The 23,005-nt window shown below is 38.5% G+C and overlaps 1 protein-coding gene across 2 annotated transcripts in view; it reads right to left on the reverse strand.

Annotated features, from left to right (window-relative positions):
- LOC137090872 (cysteine-rich motor neuron 1 protein-like) overlaps positions 1-23,005 on the reverse strand; it is a 114,317-nt gene that overhangs the window by 20,109 nt on the left and 71,203 nt on the right. For both annotated transcript variants that reach the window (XM_067454852.1, XM_067454851.1), the window contains exons 8-9: positions 22,994-23,005; positions 7,949-8,070 (exon numbers count right to left, since the gene is read on the reverse strand). The exon at positions 22,994-23,005 is cut by the window's right edge and continues 142 nt beyond it. In XM_067454852.1, the coding sequence (XP_067310953.1) occupies positions 7,949-8,070; positions 22,994-23,005 (134 nt within the window). The remainder of the gene's footprint in view (positions 1-7,948; positions 8,071-22,993) is intronic.

Genomic DNA, 23,005 nt, shown 5'->3' on the forward strand with positions numbered 1-23,005 from the left:
ACATGAATCTTGAGTGTTTTAGCTTTCAAATGATGCATAGTTTGTGATAGTTGATTGAACAGCTTGTATAAAACAAAAGTAATTATAAGTAGAGACACGCCCACTTGCGTTAGACGCCCCGCCCACGAACCGGTGCGGATTAAGAAGTTAAAGACCGTCTCAAAATATTTTAAGACCTCATCGCACTTCAAGTTCTAATCGGCAACAAACCTATAAAAAACAGCTGTAGTCGAATGTAGACTTAAAATCTCTATCATAGGCCAATTTTGTATCGTTTATATTGCATATCTGTGTCGCAACGCAAGGAGGGCGACGCATTACCTAACTGCGCATTTCGCAAAATACGTGACGTCACCCGTAGACGGCGCTCGCCAGGGATGGATATTAACTTTTTTCAAAGTCTACCACTCCATGTTTTTATCAGCCACTGTTTTGTTTTTAACTGACAATGTGTAGCTTTCCTGTAGCTCAACCAGTAGAGCTTGGCGCTAACAACGCCAAGGTCATGGGTTCGATTCCCAGGGAAAGCAAAAACTCACAATAATGTATAAATGTGTACCTTGAATGCAATGTAAGTCGCTTTGGATAAAAGCGTCTGCCAAATGCGTAAATGTAACTGCATGTGAAAATGAATACTACAAGCTCTACAATACTTAAACAGTTTATTTAATCTCAAGTCTCAATGAAATACTGACTTTTCTCTTTCTCACTTATACACACACAAACCATGAACTGATATACATTTCATTAAATGAGTCGGGCTCTGTGCGCTCTTTTTTTCCCTGGATGTAGCATTTGGATGATTCGTGGTCTTTTATGGCTTCCAGTTTTATGGTTTTTAGTCCCAACAATGAAAGCGTGTTGACAACATACCGAGCAGAACATTGTCAGTAGGGATGCACCAAAATAAAAATTCTTGGCCGAAACCAAAGCCGAAAACCGGAAAATAAAATTCAAACTAAAATTTTTAACTCGACCTCACTCATGTGTTCATTAAATAATAATGCACATGCCTACTGCCCTGCAGAAAGGGACAGAACCTGAATAAAGTAATCAAATGTAAAATAACTGCATATTCAACTGTTTAAATGAAAGATTAATCCTTATTAAACTTACAAAAGCTATTCAATCAAGAGCATTGTCAAACTAAATATAAGGACATCACTCAGGCAGCAGTAAAGGCTACTGCGCCTTTAAGACCTGAGGCAGGGATATGCTCGTCTTTCTCGACTGTGCACACTATACAGTTCACTTAAGGCATATTCAGACTATGTCTGCTAGGATACTCATCAAGAGGGACATGTTGACACACTTCATGTGTGAGTTTGTCCGTTTAAGTGCAAGGCTTGAAAGAGAACTCAATATTTGTGCGCTGTGAGACTCGTGCGCGCTCTCGGATGATGCACAGCGTCAGATCTTCTCACAGAGCGCGCGCGAGTCTCACAGCCGGTCTTCACGCGAGTGATGACGGAGAAAACGACTGGTCATATGCGCACATACGGCAGCACTCGCATGCATTGAACAAAGTTTACAAAGAGGTGAAACAGCTCGGTGGGTGAAGCGAGTTTACCGCCACAACTCTAAATCAGCCGCGTCTGGCAGGTGGCGGCGCTAATGTCCATCCCTGCCGCGCGCTCCGAGCCGATCTCAGACTGAGCACCCCGTCGTTTTTTAATACTTATGGGGATGAAAAGAGATATATTCATAAATACTTTTTGGAGTCAAACTCTTTTGACAAAGCTTGAACAAAATACTTGCAAAATTTAAGACTTTATAAAGTCGTAAGAAGACTTTTTAATACTTTATAAGGGTCTTAATTTTCCCAAAATTGATTTATCACCTTTTAATACTTTTCAAGACCCCGCGGATACCCTGTCTTAGCACAAGCAATTTATTTATTTTTTAAAGCAGAGCAGACCATTAAAAATAAACTACAGTAAACATGCTCAAATATGACAGTTTTGAGTAAACCTAACAAAGGTTACATTTTCCCTGAAAAAAGGAGAGAAAGAAACAAAAATATGTATTTCGCATGAATACAAATATATTAACATCATAAGGATGTAAAATTAAAATAAATCATTTTAAAATAAGATCAAAATAAAACACTAATAATTAAATCATAAAAAATTTAATAAATTTTTTTAAATAAAAACTATCAAAATAAAACACTTGCTAATATTATGGCAAAACAATAATTTTTTAAATATCAATAATATACTATTATATAGTATTTATTTTTATATTTTCCATTTTAGGTTTAATAATATTGTTGTTTTTGCAATTTACACTTGTTTTTTATTTATTTATATAGTTTATTCATTTTTATTTTATTTTTACTTTATTTAAAGGGTTACTTCAGCGATTAGCATATGGCTTTGTATTAGTAGAAACCCTGGCGTATATTCAAATTATTGTGCTTTGCCCCCTCATATCTCCCTGAGACAAGAGATTTATGCATTTTATTTCTGGAAAAATTCCTCCTATGATGCAAATTGACGATTTTTGCATCATAGGAGGAATGTTTGCCCAGAGGCTAAAGACTACAGCCAGCAGAGGGAGCCATTTCCGCATGTTTTGAATCCGCGCATGAGGGATGGAGATCACACTCAGCTGGCAGGGAGAGCTCAGCAGGCAGCTGCAGGCACTCATTTAAACGGAGCTATGGTGAGCAATGTAAGTCTTTTAACTTCTCAAATTAATTTCTATGAAAGTTAAGCTTGCAAAGGCATGAACTGAAACGCGCCAGACTGAACTCGCGTTGTGAATGTATGCCGCGAGTGTAGTCTTGATTACCTCAGCTCTTATCACTCCTGCAGTTAGTGCTCAGTGCTGTGAGACTCGCGCAGTGACTCACTCATTATATTGGACACACACGTTCAGTTTTTAATTGTAGTGTCTTCTCTAACTCAGTCACAGTAATCAAGTTGGTGGCGTTGGTAACGGCCTCACAGGGCAGCGAAGCATTCTGGGAATTGTAGTCTTTCATCCCCATGGGACAAAAATACATTTTATGTCTTTTCTCAGTCTAGAAGACACCAAATTCAAAAATAATTTCACATTTCTACTGCATTGATGACCCAGTTTAAATACAGATTAATCTTCCCAGCGCTGAAGTACCCCTTTAACTACAAGTTTACTACAGCAATTAGCAACACATACACACTATATACGTGTGTGTGTGTGTGTGTGTGTGTGTGTGTGTGTGTGTGTGTGTGTGTGTGTGTGTGTTTGTATATATATATATATATATATTAGTGTTGTCAAAAATATTGATATTTCGATATGTATCGATACTGGAATATCTGAAACGATACGATTCTCAGTTTTTACAGTATGGATATCAGCTGCGCTCTCCTCTCCGACCGAAAGCGAGTTGACACACACACCGGCATATTCTCACTCAGCCCGGTTAACCTCTGAGCACGGCGAACGCGCGTTCTGCTGGACTTTTTCCTCATGACAGTGTGTTTAGTGTTAGTGAGTGATCGGTCTGAATTTCGCGCGGGATTGCACATAAATTAATTCTACTAATCCCCGCAGATTTCGTGCTCCACATCTGAAGCGCACACACACACAGCCTACCCTAATAAAGCCGCCTCTGACATGATACAATTAAGTGCAAACATTTGCTTCCTTTTCCAGCTTATTATTGGTCAAATACACTCAAAGAATGATCAGTGCACATCTGGAAGAGTATTAACGTAAACACGGTCGCAAACAGTTCAGGAAGAAATGAAGAACGAGTAACAGAACAGTGTTCAGGATCCATGCGTCCGTTAGTCTTAAAGGGACCGCAGTCATTTGTTATTCAAATTACAAAAAGACAAACGATCACACTGCTCTTGACTGATCAACTTGTGTAACTTTAATAGTTTAAATCTGTACGCTATTGAATTTTTTACAAAGAACATTATCCAATGTTGTTTTAAATGTAATTACTATGCATTTTTTTATTCAGTTTTTTTTCTGAATGTTAGACCTACCTGAAAAAATAAAGCAGTCTGTTTAATTTGTATCTTCTATTCTATTGCATTTATTTGTGCTATTGTTTGTAATCTGTTTATTTGTTCTTATTTTATTACTGTATACTCGTCTTTTTTAATTCAATTTACCATTCGAAATCAAGCTTTCTTGTGCTGTGTGTAAGCTATTGCAACACAATTACCCCATTGTAAAAAATAAATTGAGATAGCAAAAATTTGTGAGATAATTTTAATAGTAATTGATCAATTGATCAATAATTGTTCAAATCAAAACGATGCCCAACCCTAAGGAACATGCTGGCCACATGAATTTTTAGTAAAAAATAACAATGAATAATAACAAGTTCTGTTGTCATATTAAGCATCTTATCTTATTTATTTATTTTTTTACTGTGGTATCGATTTAGTATCGATATATCGATATTTTAGTCTGATATCGTATCGAAGTCATAATTTTGGTATCGTGACAACACTAATATATATATATATATATATACACACACACACACACACACATACACACACAGTATATATAATATATATAAATTAATAAAGAAAAACATTTTTATAAGAAAACCAGTTGATGATGAAATGTAAATCAGCATAAAGGTATTACAACTAAAACAATGTATTAATAATTGACAATGTCTTTAATGCTGTTATCATGTTAGAATGATATTATCATAGTGTAATATGAATATAACATCCTTTTATAATCCCCGTCTCCACCTGAAATAACATCCTCTAAACGCTGATATTTTGCCAATAATGAGTGTATAATTATGCTCTGGATCAACAGAACTGAATGAAAGTGTGTGTTTGCTTCCTTTCAGAGAGTTTTAGTGATGGTGAGGTTTTCATCTCTAAATATTTAAATGCTAAAAACTGATCCAGATGGTTCAAAATAACTGCTCTGAGTTTACGACGTGCGCGAGACCAAGCTAAAATACACTCCGCAAACACACTATATTTACACAATGAGGGCATGAAACCGAGCGGACGGTTTAAATAACCTCCCACAAACCACTCGAGCAAGTCTTTAAACTTGCAAATAAGCATCATGAGGTGAAAATCACTTTATTAGTCTCATAATCTTCACTGACGCTTCAGCTCTTCTCTCTCAGAGTCTGAAACGCTTCCGTTAAACACTAAGGGCCCTATCTTGCACCCAGCGCAATTGACTTTGTACACCGCCGCATGTGTCATTCCTATGTTGCACCCGCACAAAGCGCGCTTTTCCCTCCACAGAAGCACGTCGCTAAACTAGTGAATGAACTTGCGCTCCCTGGGCGGTTCAGCGCAAAAAAGGAGGCGTGTTCCGGCGCAAACAATCCCTGGAGCTATTTTGCTGTTCCATTAAACAATTGTGCCACTGATCAGAAAAAACCCAGTCTAAAGTTAGCGGCGCATACACTTTGCTCATGAAATCTACACAGATTAGGGATGGCTCGATACCACAATTTTGGCTTCGGTACGGTACCACAAACTAATACCGAAGTACCGATATTAAATCGATACCACAAGGTCTGATATTAGCGCGGGTATATTGCACGCGAATGAGAACAATTATGCAAGTTTTGAGTTTATAAAGTGGGAAATTACCACAAATGTTTATTAGTAAATTAATCAGCGAAGCTTATCACATCAAATCAGTCATTTGAAAACTTTCTTGTGAGAAATAATTTCAGCATTGCTTCTGGTTTCAAAAGACATCGCACTACACTAAAGCAATCTGCATAATCCGATTTAACATTTCACGCTCGTCTCGGGATGGAGAACGGAAATCATTTGAACACGCAAGAGATTTTATAGCATTTCGTAATAACAGTTACAGGAGACATGAGCTTATAACAACGACACACACACACACACACACACACACACACACACGCCTGTCACTTAGTCACGCTCGCACATTACACATTAAGTTTCCTTAAACAGTCAAATACACAGAATTATGTACAAATGTCCGTCTTTAGTGAGTATTCACATAAACACAGTCGGCGGTGTCTAACGCGAATGTAAATAGTGCAATAGTATGCGTGCAAATATAATGAGATCTAAATGTCATTGGTTGAAACGAACGCTGGAGATTGTGATATTCGGTCTTATGTTAGGCTGTGTGTGTGCGTTGATCAGTGTTAAAAAAAACAAAAATGTCTAAATGAGATGGTCTGAATGATCCACTGACCTGTCGATCTCTGAAGAAGTCCTAAAGTCAGGATAGTGACAGATGCTTCTTGGCTAGGTTTGATGGTTCTTCATCAGTTTTATAAGCAAAGTCATTACAAATATCACTTCTACTCCTCTCTTTATTAATTCGTTTTGGGCATCTTGAGTGAGATTCAACTGCTTTATCCATTTTGTCCGTCTATGTTGTTGTCACATTTGCCGGTTGTTTCGGGTCAGTTTGGGTAGCGCGCTGCCATCTAGCGGTGAACTTCGGAAAAGCAGCATATACCGAAATGTGCCAAATCATGATATCGTACCGTTTTAAATAAAATATATACCGGTATTTTTCCAGTACCGGTATATCGCGCATCCCTAACACAGATGCAACAGTTATTTCTGCAAATCATAAATTGTTACACTAAACAAATATTAACACGAGATGACGGAAATTATTGTGGTGTGAAAAAATAGGCATAAATCTAGCTTACAAATTATTCAGGCTTATTGTAGTAATGAAGGATCAGACCTGTTTGCCCAATAGTGGCAAGACATATCTGTATATAAGGACATCTGACAAATTGGTTTGTCCGTCAAGAACCAGGAAAAAAATTCGACTGAAAAACTAAAAAACTGTTTAACCGACGCTATTTTGGGTGTGTTTCTCCATCCCCATACAACACAACTTCTCTGTCCTTCACTCCCTTACGAAAGGAAAATATATTTACCAATATATTACTTGAAATATATTTTAATATATTGTAATATATGGAATAATATATTGATGGTATTATAAAATATATTACATAGTCATGATATAGCCTATATTGCAAAATATACAAATGATTGCCACTTTCAATATATTGCAATATATTGAAAGATATAAATATTAATTCCCATATATGTTAATATATTGCCTAATGTATTGCATGAAATTTTCCAATATACTGCAATATATTTTTGTTTCGTAAGGGCTGCTCTTCAAGAACATCAGTCTCCTCGGCTGTGAACCGCTCCTGGCGTGCGCCTGGTAAATACGCCATAATAATAGCGACCCATAAGGGAACTTGCGCTCCTGCTTTTAAAGGGAATGTTGGATGCCGCTCTGATTGGTTTATTCACGTTACGCCCAAACCACACCTATGAATAATGAAGCTACTTCAGACCAACCCATTTTAGATCAAGAGCCATTTATCCCGGCGGGAAAATAGCAACAGCGCCGAGACCCGCCCACAAAGTTACTTGCGCTTTGACACTTGCGTTTCAGATCGTTAAAATAGGGCCCTCAGTCTCTGTAAGCTCCGCCCCTCTGAGAGCTGCTCTACTCTGATTGGTCAGAAAGCAAGCACTCATTATCATATCTGAATGTCAGCTCTTGACACACAGCGATGTGCAGTGGATCTTCATACAGGGAGTGACGATCCAGGTAATCCAGGTAACGTTATGCGTTGACTGAACCAAATTTGTTTGGCTGTTAATGCTTAATTTTTCTTTTTAATGAAAATGTAAAGAGGTAGAGTGGTGTTTTATGGCACATTTCTCATGGAGCGCCTTGAACGTGCGTGTATTTCGCTTCAAATGCTTGATTTCTACGCGCGTCCGATGCGCGAATGGATTCAAAATGTTCACGCGTCAAACTAGACGCGGTAGACGCGATTGTGACGCTCTATTCGCGTCCGGTGTGAACGTAGCGTAAGGTGCACTTGTTACCTTGCATTTTTAGTGCATATAAATCGTTTGTAGGAACATTTTGGAAACAAACCCCTCATGACCTCTGACCCCCATGGACTCACCTCTGCATTCGCAGACGCTGCAGCCCTTCCTACTCTTCTTGTATCCGTCTGTACAATGTTTATCGCAGGTTAATGGCGGACATCTAACGCAGCGGCACATTTCACAGCCGTGTTTATTCCTCCTGTGGGCAAAATCAAAACACACACCATCAGCTCCTGTCAAACACGATATCATGACAAATCCCGTCCGCCTGTGAAATCGTGTCCGCTTAGGACCCGACTAGGAAGCTGTTTTAAATGCCTGATCAAAAGCTGTTATACATGGTTCTGGACAAGCAAATAAACAATGCATTTATTGCCATACTAAGTACACACACACACACACAAAAACATTTATGTGAAATATGTAATTAATTCCTATAATGGGAGCAATAACATGTAAATTATTTAAACTGATAAACTAAGTAAGAATACCGATACAAAATCAGGACATGGTAATGTATCTATAATGTAAATAATAAACAAGCAAAAATATACAGAACAGGGGAACAAATCTGTGAAACATGAAATATGAAACATGATTTGCAAGACATTAAAGACTATGTTAACACAATTTAAACGACAAATCAAAACGTGATTTTGTACGAATTGTAATCAGGCTCTGAGCAGATTACCCATTAAAAGTTCTTTCAGAAAACAGAATCGCTTTTTTATTTTTTTACGATTATTATAATTTTTATTTTTTTATGGCAACAAAATCATCATCCTTTTTTGTATTAGTACTAGGGCTGCACGATTTGGGGAAAATCTATAATTGCGAATATTCATGACTTTATTTAGTGTTAATAACATTTTATGTTTATATATTAATATGACTAATAATTATTACGATTACTGCTAAAAAATATTTTTACAAATAAGAAATATTACCATTACAATAACATTTTCATAATTACAAATTAAAATATAGAGTATGTCAGAATAAATATAAAAATATAATAATACTAATAATGTTTTTTGTAATATTTTACAGAACTTATTTTACAAAAAAAAAAACTGCTGGGTTACCTATTAATATGCAGACAGCCTATAACTAAAAAACATTAGAACGGTCTAAGCCTAATGCTGCGTTCACACCGCACGCGAATGACGCGACTCGCGCGAGTGATTTACATGTTAAGTCAATGCAGAGACGCGAATAGGCCTTCTGCGGGGCGATTCACGCGAATGACGCGGCAAGGATCACGCGAATTGAGCGTTTTGAACCCGATTCGCGCGAAACACCCGAATCGCTCAAGTTGAAAAATTTGAACTTTGGCGGATATTCGTGCCGCGTTAACCAATGAGGAGCCTGCTTACTGCTGTTACGTGGTGAAGTGACGAATGGGAAACCCCGAGGAATTTAAAATTACTACTGTATTGTGTCACAAAATGTAGTTTTAATAGTTTTTCAGGTGAGAATGTAGTTGTTTAAAGCTCAAATATGTGATTTATTGATTAAGAGAGCTCCTATTTGAAAATTTGATTTGGTGTTTTCGGAGGTGTGAGACCCAGGCGATCAGCGGAGCTCAGCGCTCATCAACCCCGGTGAGAGCAGCCTTAACTCGGCTAGACCTTCTGCCGCTGCCTGGCAGAACCCCCCCCCCATGACGTGAATTCGTGTTCTGTTGTGTAGTGAATTTCACGCGCAAATGAATTCAAAATGTTCACGCGAATAGCGCGATTTATTTGCGTCATTCGCGTGCGGTGTGAACGCAGCATAAAGAGTTATTGTAAGAAAAATATTATAAAATAAAAATATTATTATAAAAATCTGTGTTTGTTTATCTGTGATATCATTTCTTAAAGTCTTTGCCTTTAATATGAAATATGAACCTCTTGTGCATCCACTGTGGGGGAAAAACTCCTGTACACTGAAGAAAAACATGGATTGTCCAATAAATTTATAATTTTTTAAGTTTAAAAATGTATTAAGTATTATTTTCTTATTATTTATTACCTAAAGTTTTTAATTCATACTGAAAGCCAGAGGGCGCCCTCGAGCGGAAACCGCCACATTCGCCTCAGAGAAGTAATGACGTTAGTTTTCAGGAAACCCCTGATGTGAAGCTAACGCTGTAAACAGAAGATAGAGACGCTTTGATTAAACATGACGACAATAAACACGACTGCAGCAAAATATGGTGTATTTGAGTTCTTCAAGCCGTCAAGGGTATTTTCATAATAATAAAGTGTATTATAATGCAGTGCTGATTGAGATAGACTGCTATAAAATAACGCCTCGTCTGCCTCACTCTGATGAGAAGCCACATCAGCTCACACACACTCGACTGACGATATGAAGTGAGGTAAACGTGTTATTAAACGTTGTCTTTTGTTGAACAGGTTTATGAACGCTTCAGTAGTTTGTGAAGATGTTTGTCTCGTGTTGCTTTTTCAAACGCACGTTATAAGCGACTCAAACTCGCAGTCTTTCAGACGGAGCAGCGTTGATCACAGAGCCGCTCTTCGCTAACACACTGGGCATTTATTTATTTAATTTAAATCGCAGCCTTCGAGCTTTCATAATCGCACACACGCCAAATCGCGATTGTGGTTCGATTTCGATTAATCGTGCAGCCCTAATGAGTACCACTACTGTTATTATTATCATTATTATTAATGTTATCTATTATTTGTATTACTATTGCAATAAGCACAACTGATCACCATTTTTAGTATTATTATTATTATATATAAATATTGGCAATAATTACAAATGATCATTATTATTATATATGTTATTACTATTTAAATACTTCCACTATTACTACTATTATTTGTCAGTTCTGCTTATTTTTTGTTTTATTGCTGTTAGTATTACTGCCGTTTTAGTTATTATTTATTATTTTTGTGGTGTTGTTGTGTTCTGTGCTTACCCTGTTGTAAGTTTTGCACTCCTAATAAAAAAGAAAAAAGGATTTGGATTTTGTTTGAAGAATGTTTGTGAACCAAGCAGAGAGAGCAACCATTCACAGTAGGAGAACAAATACTATGGTAGTGAATGGTCTCTCTCTGCTTGGCTTCAAACATTCTTCTAAATATCTTCTTTTGTGTTCAGCAGAAAGAAACAAACTCATACAGGTTTAGAACAACATGAGGGTGAGTAAATCATGATCATTTTCATTTTTGGGTGAACTATCCCTTTAACTTCTGCGGGCAGATGAAAGCCCGTCTCACGATGCCTCATAATAACGCAGGACACTTTTATGCGTACAGCGTCGTGATTCGTTAAAGTTTGGGCGCGATACAGCGGGTCTAACGGGCATCTGGTTCTGATTTATTCTGCGGCGTATTAGCTTCAAGAGTCCAGATAAAAGCAGGTCGGATCGCTAACACACACCACTAGTGCCCTCAGTAGTGCACAACCAGTGTTAACTAACAGGAACAAGTGGCCAATAGCATGCTGACCAGGGACGTCACTATGATTGGAAGACAGACTTAGCCCCAGGGTAGGCTATTTGTAATTTGCCTGTTCACTCGAGCTAGACTACAGTTTTCCATAGCAAACCAAAATATCCTCTTTTCTTTACCTCAGGGGTTTTCAAATCATTCCTGGAGCCTCCCCAGCACTGCACATTTTGGATGTCTCCCTTATTAGTGTCTTATTTAACGCAGGAGTATTAACTCATCAGCTGATTAGTTTAGTACTCCATGAGCTGAGCTGGGTGTGTCCAATAAGGGAGATATCCAAAATGTGCAGTGCTGGGGAGGCTCCAGGAATGGTTTTGAAAACCCCTGCTTTACCTCAAGAAAACGTAGCTAAAGGTAAGCAGGTAATTAAAAACAACTTACAATTTGACTGTATCACACGATTCACGACACTCTTCCTTTCACCATTAGCGTGTGTATCGGTGTGTGTGGGCGGGAGGGTGCATAACGAGCTCAGACCAAACTAAAGTTGCCGATGCAGAAGTGCGCTGATGTGCTTTCATATCTGCAGCGCGCAACTGATCCGCGGCTGTATACCACAAACACAGCATTTATGTACTATTTTTTATTTTAAATGTAAGAGTTGTTAGGCTATTGAACATGGCTTCCATCATTGCAATTCTCTTGTATACACTCTTTCATTGATGGCATGTTTAAAAGCACTATTATAATATAAACAACGTTTTATTCAATCCCTTTACTCCAATTCCTTTCTATTTATATAGCCTTTAGATTTATATATTAAGTCATTCACACAACGCAAGTGGCATAACATTTAACATATGTTATAGGTCAATGTTAAAAATCACACATTACAATAGACAAAAAATGTTATTTCGTAAAGAGATAAGAAAATTCGTTTTGTTTTAAGAAATCCAGCTGGTCATAAAGAACTTTGTTTTTCCACCTCCAAAAAGAAAGGAGGACGAGTGCTATCCATTATGTCTTCTTATTTAGCTAAATGCCAGGTATGGTGATGTTTTCCTTGATTTACCCAAGGCAAAAGGCCTCCTGACTTTGAAACAGAATAGAATTACAGACTATATTCACATCATATGCGTCTGGTGCGAAAGCGATCGTCGCACTGCTCTTTACACACCGCTTTTGGAACGGTTCGCTGGACCGCGTCCGCTGTCATCCGTTGACAATGGGTACGGGAAAAAATACACACCGCATACGCACGGCAAACGGAGAATGTGTGAAATGGCCGTCACTTGCAGCAGCACTCCGGTCTGCAATTAACGCTCTGAAAGCTGCCACAGTTGCAAGGAGATGGTGCGGTGCATCATATTAATAGCATAACGACTCTTTGTACTTTTGTCCAACTTCCGATTTTTCAGCTATTTCTGGTAGCTGGATATATATCATTTGTTGTGTCTAGATATGAATGAGGATACGTTATTGATAAATCAAAATGTTATTGTTGTTCATTATCATTTAGGGGGCTTAGGAACATTTTAGGGTAGCTTCAGCCCCCGTAAAATCGGCTTAACGACGTCCCTGATGCTGACTATATTTAATGCAACTTAATAAGGGTAAAAAAATACTAGGTTTATTTATGCTTAAAAGTCAAACTATATTTCTTCTGTAGAGATGCTTTACAGTTGAATTGAATTTGCTTTAAAAATGAATAAATTTTGCAACATCAACACTTATTGAACTGAATTGAGCTGAATAATGACACTATTGTTGTTATTAGAGCTGCTTTACAGCTGAACATATTAATATATAAACTGTACTATTTTGAAGAAGTCTCTTCTGCTCACCAAGGCTGCATTTATTTGATCCAAAATACAGCAAAAAACTAATGTTGTGAAATATTTTTACACTTAAAATAATAACTGTTTTCTATGTGAATATATAGTTAAGTGTAATTTATTCCAGTGATCAAAGCTGAATTTATCATCATCACTCCAGTCTTCAGTATCACATGATCCTTCACTAATCATTCTCAGATGAGGATCTGATCATCAACACACATTTAATCATAAGTGTTAATTTAATAATTAAAGGGTGATATTGCGTTTATACATCGTGTATCAATAAATCAGAAACAACAACGGAATGTTAAAACACTCTTTCTTGCAGGTCTACTTCCTTCCGCCACAGCCAACTTTGTTTACAAGTCAATCCATCTAATGGTGTAATAATGTGTCACAGACGTCGACTATTGCAATCACTAACGGACACGGTCTCATTACGGGATATTTATATCAAATAATATTTATTAAACAATATTTAAATGAAGAACAAAAGTCATTAAAAAAGACAATTGGAAAAAACAAACGTACAAAAGCAGCACCATAGGCCCTACAGTATTTCAGAAGAGCCTAAATAAAGTTATCAAACTTAATTTTCCCCTTAACCCAAATAGTTCTACTCTAATAGATTAATAAGACCACAGATTGCCCGTTTGATTTACCCCAAATTAGTTATATCTCATGTTTAACCACGATCGACATACATACAGTGCGAGCCAGCGGCTGTTTCCTGAAGGACTGCCCGAAATGAAGCGACTCTCAGCGGGCACATGAGCGCAGAACGGCCGCTGACGGCCTGGAGCTCGTCTGAACAGGCGCTGTGTTTATATGAGTCACATATTTAAGATCTAAATAACTACATTTTCGCCTAAAAACTGTTAGACTGTTTAAAAACTGTTAAAACTAAATTTCGTGACAACAATAGTATTTTTAAACCGTGTGGTGGGTTTGCGCGATCGCCATGACAGTCGCAAGCGGAGTGATCCTGTACCGCTGGAAAAGGCTCTAAACCAATCAGATTTGAGAAAAAGAAAAGAACTATATAGGCCATTCTGGTTCTCGAATCTGATTGACTGACAGGCTTGATATTTATATTATATATATATATATATAACAAAAGAGAGAGAGAATTATTTAAAGAAAATATAGAAATATAGAAAAAATCTCGCCAATAAATAAAATATTGTATTTATATATTTTATTAAACACAATTATTTAAAATTAGACACTGGAAAGAGCGGAAACAACTTTTTCTGTTAATTGGCCAGGGGGGAATTCATTTTATTGTGTCTTATTAGCTCGCAGACTGTTAGTTTCTTAACATTAAAAGTCTCATGACTTGGGGAGTTAAATATTTAATAAACTCGTTCCGTACCAGTGACCCTTGACTTAATAAAAAAACATCATAACATGTTTCACCCACATGCAGTAGCCAATCAAATCACAAGAAACAAACCAAGACCCGCCCACAATATTAAACGTCTTCATGTCTGAGCTGATTACTGAAAGGTTGCAGGTTCATACCTCACAAGCTGAACACAGGGTTAAAATAGAGTTAACCTAGGATTAAAAGTCACCTCATCACTGGGTTAAAACAATGTTAAACCAGATTTAAACCTAGTGTTCACCTCTGTCTAAATACAAATGTAATAAATTATTTAACCCAAAGCGATTATTCCAGGGTTAAAAATGTAAACTTGGGGTTAAACCCAGTGCTAACCTCTCCCTAAAAACAAGTGTAAAACATTGTTTAACCCAGGGTTAAAGTGACATCAGCACAGGGTTAAAATAGTGTTAACCTTGGGTTCACAATGTTTCACACATATATTCAGACAGAGGTTAGTACTGTTTAAACCTGGGTTAACGTAATTTTAACCTGTGATGAGGTCACTTTTTAAACCCTGGGTTAAACATTTCACACATATATTCAGATAGAGGTTAGTACTGTGTTTAACCCAGAGATAACATTATTTGAAACCTTTGATGCGGTCACTTTTAACCCTGGTATAACACTATTTAAAATCACATTGGGTTAAAAAATGTAATACATTTGTATTTAGACAGAGGTTAACACTAGGTTTAAACCTGTTTTAACATTGTTTCAACCCAGTGATGAGGTAACTTTTAACCTTAGGTTAAAAGTACCAGCATCAAGGGCTAAAATAATGTTAACCCAGGGTTAAATGCAGTACTAACCTCTGTCTGAATATATGTGTGAAACATTGTTAACCCAAGGTTAAAAGTGGCTGCATCACAGGCTAAAATAATGTTAACCTAGGGTTAAACCTAGGGTTGAGGCAACGCGGGGGAGAGGACGCTGGCGTTGTCTGTTCGCCGCTTCTCCACCCACAACAAATCATGTTAATGTACTATTAGATTTACATTTTATTTTATTTCCTTATGTTTGTGACTAGTCTAACAGTCAGAGCTACAATTGGGGCTGTTGCTGATTGCTGGCAGCCACTGAGAGGACGTTGTTCGTCGTTTCGCCGTTTTCCACCGCTTCTCTAATGTTTACGTTTGAATTGCTGCGGTTGGTTCTGGTTTGGAGGACATTTGATGTTTCTCGCCGCGGGTGCTCACTGGTGGTCTCCCTTGGGCTTAAGCTGCATGGTGGCTGAAGTTTGCACCGGGCTAGCGTCATCCGGGCTCTCGTCGTCGGCGTCCGGCATGATGTTGGGATGTTCCGCTTCTCGGCTGCGCCGCTTGTTCCGTCCTGCATTGCGACCGTGGAGCGACATCTGCGCCGGCCCCGGTGTGTCCACAGAAGTGCCCGGAGGAATGTTCTGCCTCTTGCATGGTGCTGCAGCGATCCCCATCGTTTGAATCATCATGAAGAAGACCCATCATCTGGTCTTCAGCTGTCGTGCCTCGGCGATGTCATCGGGACACTGCCGCTGGGAGAAATCTGAAACATGGAGTGGACCACAGTGTGCTGCGGAGCTAACAGAGACTTCCACCATCAGCTGTTTTCTGTTCACCATCAGCTCTGTTTCTGTTCACCATCAGCTCTGTTTCTGTCCACCATCAGCTCTGTTTCTGTTCACCATCAGCTCTGTTTCTGTCCACCATCAGCTCTGTTTCTGTTCACCATCAGCTCTGTTTCTGTCCACCATCAGCTCTGTTTCTGTTCACCATCAGCTCTGTTTCTGTCCACCATCAGCTCTGTTTCTGTTCACCATCAGCTCTGTTTCTGTTCACCATCAGCTCTGTTTCTGTCCACCATCAGCTCTGTTTCTGTTCACCATCAGCTCTGTTTCTGTTCACCATCAGCTCTGTTTCTGTCCACCATCAGCTCTGTTTCTGTTCACCATCAGCTCTGTTTCTGTTCACCATCAGCTCTGTTTCTGTTCACCATCAGCTCTGTTTCTGTCCACCATCAGCTCTGTTTCTGTTCACCATCTGTTTCTGTTCACCATCAGCTCTGTTTCTGTTCACCATCAGCTCTGTTTCTGTTCACCATCAGCTCTGTTTCTGTTCACCATCAGCTCTGTTTCTGTTCACCATCAGCTCTGTTTCTGTTCACCATCAGCTCTGTTTCTGTTCACCATCAGCTCTGTTTCTGTTCACCATCAGCTCTGTTTCTGTTCACCATCAGCTCTGTTTCTGTTCACCATCAGCTCTGTTTCTGTTCACCATCAGCTCTGTTTCTGTCCACCATCAGCTCTGTTTCTGTTCACCATCTGTTTCTGTTCACCATCAGCTCTGTTTCTGTTCACCATCTGTTTCTGTTCACCATCAGCTCTGTTTCTGTTCACCATCAGCTCTGTTTCTGTTCACCATCAGCTCTGTTTCTGTTCACCATCTGTTTCTGTTCACCATCAGCTCTGTTTCTGTTCACCATCAGCTCTGTTTCTGTCCACCATCAGCTCTGTTTCTGTTCACCATCTGTTTCTGTTCACCATCAGCTCTGTTTCTGTTCACCATCAGCTCTGTTTCTGTTCACCATCAGCTCTGTTTCTGTTCACCATCAGCTCTGTTTCTGTCCACCATCAGCTCTGTTTCTGTTCACCATCAGCTCTGTTTCTGTTCACCATCAGCTCTGTTTCTGTCCACCATCAGCTCTGTTTCTGTCCACCATCAGCTCTGTTTCTGTCCACCATCAGCTCTGTTTCTGTTCACCATCAGCTCTGTTTTCTGTTCACCATCAGCTCTGTTTTCTGTCCACCATCAGCTCTGTTTCTGTTCACCATCAGCTCTGTTTCTGTTCACCATCAGCTCTGTTTCTGTTCTGTTTTCTGTGTTGGTTGATTGTTTGTAGTATTCTATATTTTTACTTGTTATTCATTTTTTGTTGTTATCCCCCCCCCCCCCCCCCTTTGTTGCACTTTGAGATTCTTCGGAATGAAAAGTGCATTATAAATAAAATCTATCATTATTATTATTATTATTAAATGCAGTGCAATTCCCTGTCTAAATATGTGTGAAATGTTTAACCCAGGTTTAAAAAATATTAAAATAATGTTAACCTAGGGTTAAACGTAGTGCTATCCCCTGTCTAAAAATGTGTGAAATGTTGTTTAACCCAGGTTAAAAAGTATTCAAAATAATGTTAACCTAAGGTTAAACACAGTGCTATCCCCTGTCTAAATATGTGTGAAATGTTGTTTAACCCAGGTTTAAAAATATTGAAATAATGTTAACCTAAGGTTAACCACAGTGCAATCTCCTGTCTAAATATGTGTGAAATGTTGTCCTGAACTCTAAATCACATTGATCAGGGCTGCTAATGAAACATTAATGAGTAATGAACTCATCATAGATCAGATTAAAGCTAGAAACTCTTCATGACTCGAACACGTAGTACAGTCGAACAGTAATGTTGATTCTTGCGTGATACCCTGAACTCTCGAATATTCTGCTCTAATATGATTTCTGAGCTGTAAGATGTCCAGAATAATAATCCTCCACGGTGTGTTAATAGGCCAGAGGAGAACTGAGTCTGGTTTCTCCAAAGGTTTATTTTTCTCCATCATGCCCTGATGGAGTTTTGGTTCCTTTAGTCGTCTTTGGCTTGGCTCGCTCAGTTGGGGACATTGTCTCTCTATGATAAATTAAAATAAGCTGATAGCATCCCTGTTTACTCCAGAACGACTGTACAGCCAAATCTAATTCTGCTGCAGTATTGTCCTGTTTGACACTGAAGCTGCTCTGACACATTCGGCATTATAAAAGCGCGATATAAATAAAGTTGACTTGACTGCGGTGGCAGGTCTACAGTACACAAACACAGTCCAGCTTTAACGTTTTTCCTCGGGACGGCCGCTGACTCGACACATATTCTGACGGCCCTTTACGTCCCGTCAAATCCAATGATATTTTAGCCCCATTGAATAGGGGAAACGATTTAAGACCCCTTTTGTGCGAAGCCCGACTCATTCGACTGTGTAAAATGTCACTGTAAACAGTCGCTCGTCGTCTGTGACACACAGGGCTGGAACTCTGTCTCAATCATTCATCAACAAACTTAAAAACACAATTATTATAATCACATTATCGAAAAGGGTTTTCTGTACTTAAAGCGTTAGTTCCCCCAGAAATGTAACTTCTGTCATTAATTCCTCCTGTGGTTGGCCAGCCGTCAGACCTCTGCTCATCTTCACACACAGATGAAGATATTAGTGTTGAAATCCGATGGCTCAGAAAGGCCTTCATTGACACCAGGGCCGGCGTTTGCTATAGGCGAGCTAGGCGGTTGCCTAGGGCGACAATTGTGTTAGGGGCGCGCGCGCTCTAGTGCCGCCCATTACTTCCCATTAAGCATAGAATCGGAACAAGCGAAATACAACATAATGTTCATTAAACATGATCATCATAGGGCGCCCCCTCAGCCACACGTTTTATTACTTATCAACCTGATTATTAGATTGAATTGATGGTGATTATTGATTATTAGTTCAGGCGTTAGGTCAGGCAAGTGCTCATCTTGCGCGTTCATCAAAAATGAGGCGTCTAAACCCCGCGGATGCACAGGGACGGAAAAAGAGAAAAAAAGAAAGGAAGAAAATCGAAAGAAAGCCCAGTATAGAGGTTAGTCTTCTTATCTCAGCCAATAAGTTGTCAAACAAAATAAAATTACTTAGTATCAATCTTATCAACTAATATTTATTTTATAAATATTATTAATATTGTCACTAAGCTATCACTTGCTAGTTTTCTACATAATTACTATACGTATTGCAAACATAACTTCATTGACAATAATCTACAATAACCTACATGGATGTCATTTAAATATCAAAAGTCCAGTTCGTTATAAATATGGATAACGTATGCATGTTATTTATGAAAAGTACAAACGCTCTCTACGTGGGCGTCGGAAGGAAATAAATACGGCCTCTCGGTTTTTTTTTTTTTTTACTGGAGCAGCCTAATGATAGATGCCATATTATTTACATTAAACACAAATATGCTGTGTTCACCTAATTTTTTACAGAGGCTGTGGTGTAGTGGTTAGACGCACGGCATCAAGATTTGATGTAGCTCGATCAGTGGTTCGATCCTGCCTTTTGCCACACTCGCTCTATTCCCTTTTCCCATCACATATCAAATTGGAAAGGCATATATTTTTAATAAAAAGTGAGAAAATGTTTGAAAAGTGGAAATAAAGTTTCGAACGTGTTTAATAATAAGTGCTTCTCGGTTAGGGGTAGGCCTAGGAAAACAGACATGTGCTGAATTAGAGACGATAAAAGTGAGTGGAGTGGGGTGGGGAGGTGTGGGGGGCGCAAAACTCCATCTCGCCTAGGGCAACCAAAGAGCTAGAGCCGGCCCTGATTGACACCAATGTCATTTCCTCTCTCAAGACCCATAAAGGCACTAAAGACGTCGTTACAAAGCCCATCTCACTACAGCGGCTCTACAATCATTGATGAAGAGGCCAGAATAGAGTTAGTGCGCAAAAACACTAAATAACGACTTATATAGTGATGGCCGATTTCAGAACAAAGCTTCGAACCGTTATGAGTCAGTGAATCGATTCATGATTCGGATCGCCAAAGTCTCGTGATTTCAGCAGTTTGACTCACGATCCGAATCATGAATCGATTCACTGACTCATAACGGTTCGAATCATGAATCGATTCACTGACTCATAACGGTTCGAATCATGAATCGATTCACTGACTCATAACGGTTCGAATCATGAATCGATTCACTGACTCATAACGGTTCGAAGCTTTGTTCTGAAATCGGCCATCACTATATAAGTCGTTATTTAGTGTTTTTGCGCACTAACTCTCTTCTGGCCTCTTCATCAATGATTGTAGAGCCGCTGTAGTGAGATGGGCTTTGTAACGACGTCTTTAGTGCCTTTATGGGTCTTGAGAGAGGAAATGACATTGGTGTCAATGAAGGCCTTTCTGAGCCATCGGATTTCAACACTAATATCTTCATCTGTGTGTGAAGATGAGCGGAGGTCTGACGGCTGGCCAACCACAGGAGGAATTAATCACAGAAGTTACATTTTTGGGTGAACTAACTTTTTAAAGGGGTTACAACCGGCCACAGATATTTTAGGCCCATCTTCATCAAACGGTCATGGTCTTTTGGTTTGAGTCCAGTTTATTTTTTTCTAGATCTGTTTATCTTACTGGCAATAACCGCCAGCAACAAACACGCTCAAAGCAGAATCTCGACATGAGCCACTATAAACAGGGATTTCCTCCAGAGCGAGAGGCTCAGACTTCTAAAAGGCTCTTCTGAAATGATCCAGGAAGCCCTCCATTTGAGGAAGCTCAAATCTGGGCATCCATTGAAACTCAATCTGCTCCGTCCTCCACTGGGGCCCGCGGTTCAGATGCCAGCGGAGTCACACCTCGCGCTCACATACAGACGCTTTTGTGTCGACGTGCATTTGATCGCTGTGTTGAAACAGAGGGACGGTTTTAAAATGAAAATAAGAGTATGAGGAGAGCAAAGCGCCCAGATGTTTGACCAGGTTCACGGATTACAGGGGGTGATGGGGGGGTCAGGCTGTTTAACCCTGAGTAAACATTGTTTTAACCCTGTGACGAGGCCGCTTTTAACCCTGGGTTAAGCAATGTTCCACACTTGTATTTATAAACAGGATAGCACTGCATTTAACCCTATGCTAACAATATCTGAATCTCTTTTAACCCTGGGTTAAACAATGTTTCACACTTGTATTTATAAACAGGATAGCGCTGCGTTTAACCCTATGTTAACAATATCTGAATCTCTTTTAACCCTGGGTTAAACAATGTTTCACACTTGTATTTATAAACAGGATAGCACTGCGTTTAACCCTATGTTAACAATATCTGAATCTCTTTTAACCCTGGGTTAAACAATGTTTCACACTTGTATTTATAAACAGGATAGCGCTGCGTTTATCCCTATGCTAACAATATCTGAATCTCTTTTAACCCTGGGTTAAACAATGTTTCACACTTGTATTTATAAACAGGATAGCGCTGCGTTTATCCCTATGTTAAAAATATCTTAATTTCTTTTAACCCTGGGTTAAACAATGTTTCACACTTGTATTTATAAACAGGATAGCACTGCGTTTAACCCTATGTTAACAATATCTGAATCTCTTTTAACCCTGGGTTAAACAATGTTTCACACTTGTATTTATAAACAGGATAGCACTGCGTTTAACCCTATGTTAACAATATCTGAATCTCTTTTAACCCTGCGTTAAACAATGTTTCACATTTGTATTTATAAACAGGATAGCGCTGCGTTTAACCCTATGCTAACAATATCTGAATCTCTTTTAACCCTGGGTTAAACAATGTTTCACACTTGTTTTTTATAAACAGGATAGCGCTGTGTTTATCCCTATGTTAACAATATCTTAATCTCTTTTAACCCTGGGTTAAACAATGTTTCACACTTGTATTTATAAACAGGATAGCACTGCGTTTAACCCTATGTTAACAATATCTTAATCTCTTTTAACCCTGGGTTAAACAATGTTTCACACTTGTATTTATAAACAGGATAGCGCTGCGTTTACCCCTATGTTAAAAATATCTTAATCTCTTTTAACCCTGGGTTAAACAATGTTTCACACTTGTATTTATAAACAGGATAGCACTGCGTTTAACCCTATGTTAACAATATCTGAATCTCTTTTAACCCTGGGTTAAACAATGTTTCACACTTGTATTTATAAACAGGATAGCACTGCGTTTAACCCTATGTTAACAATATCTTAATCTCTTTTAACCATGGGCTAAATTAACCCTGTGTTAATTGTTTTACACTTGTATTTAGACAGAAGATAGCACTGCATTTAACCCTGTGTTACATTATTTTGTGTTACATATAATTATGTTTTAAGGTCACTTTGAACTATAGGTTAAAATGTTTGGTAAACAATATCTCACCTTTGCATTTAGACAGTTGATAGCACTGCGTTTAACCCTAGGTTAATATTATTTTAATATTTTTTAAACCTGGGTTAAACCATGTTTTACACTATATTTAGACTGAGGTTAACATTAGGTTTAAACCTGGTTTAACATTATTTTAACCTAGTGATTAGGTCACTTTTAACCCTGGGTTAAACCATGTTTTACACCATATTTAGACAGAGGTTAGCGCTGTGTTTAATGCTGGGTTAACATTATTTTAACCCTGGGTTTCACACTTTGGAAAAGGTTAACACTGCCTTTACCTCTTCATTTTGAAGTTCTAGCCAGGTGTAAATAAATATAGTGTAAATCGGTGCAGTTTTATGGCGACAGACAACTTAGCAAAACACTGCTCAATGCCAATCTCCATCCATGTGACAAGTTTATGAATATATGCCTATGAATACAAGTATACTTATTATAATTCAATGCATCTGGGTCTGAGATAAAGATACTGGTTATGATCAAGACCAGAGATAGAAACTCACACGTATCCATAA

Source organism: Pseudorasbora parva, chromosome 10, assembly GCF_024679245.1.
Source record: "Pseudorasbora parva isolate DD20220531a chromosome 10, ASM2467924v1, whole genome shotgun sequence".
Classification (NCBI taxonomy): Eukaryota; Metazoa; Chordata; class Actinopteri; order Cypriniformes; family Gobionidae; genus Pseudorasbora; species Pseudorasbora parva.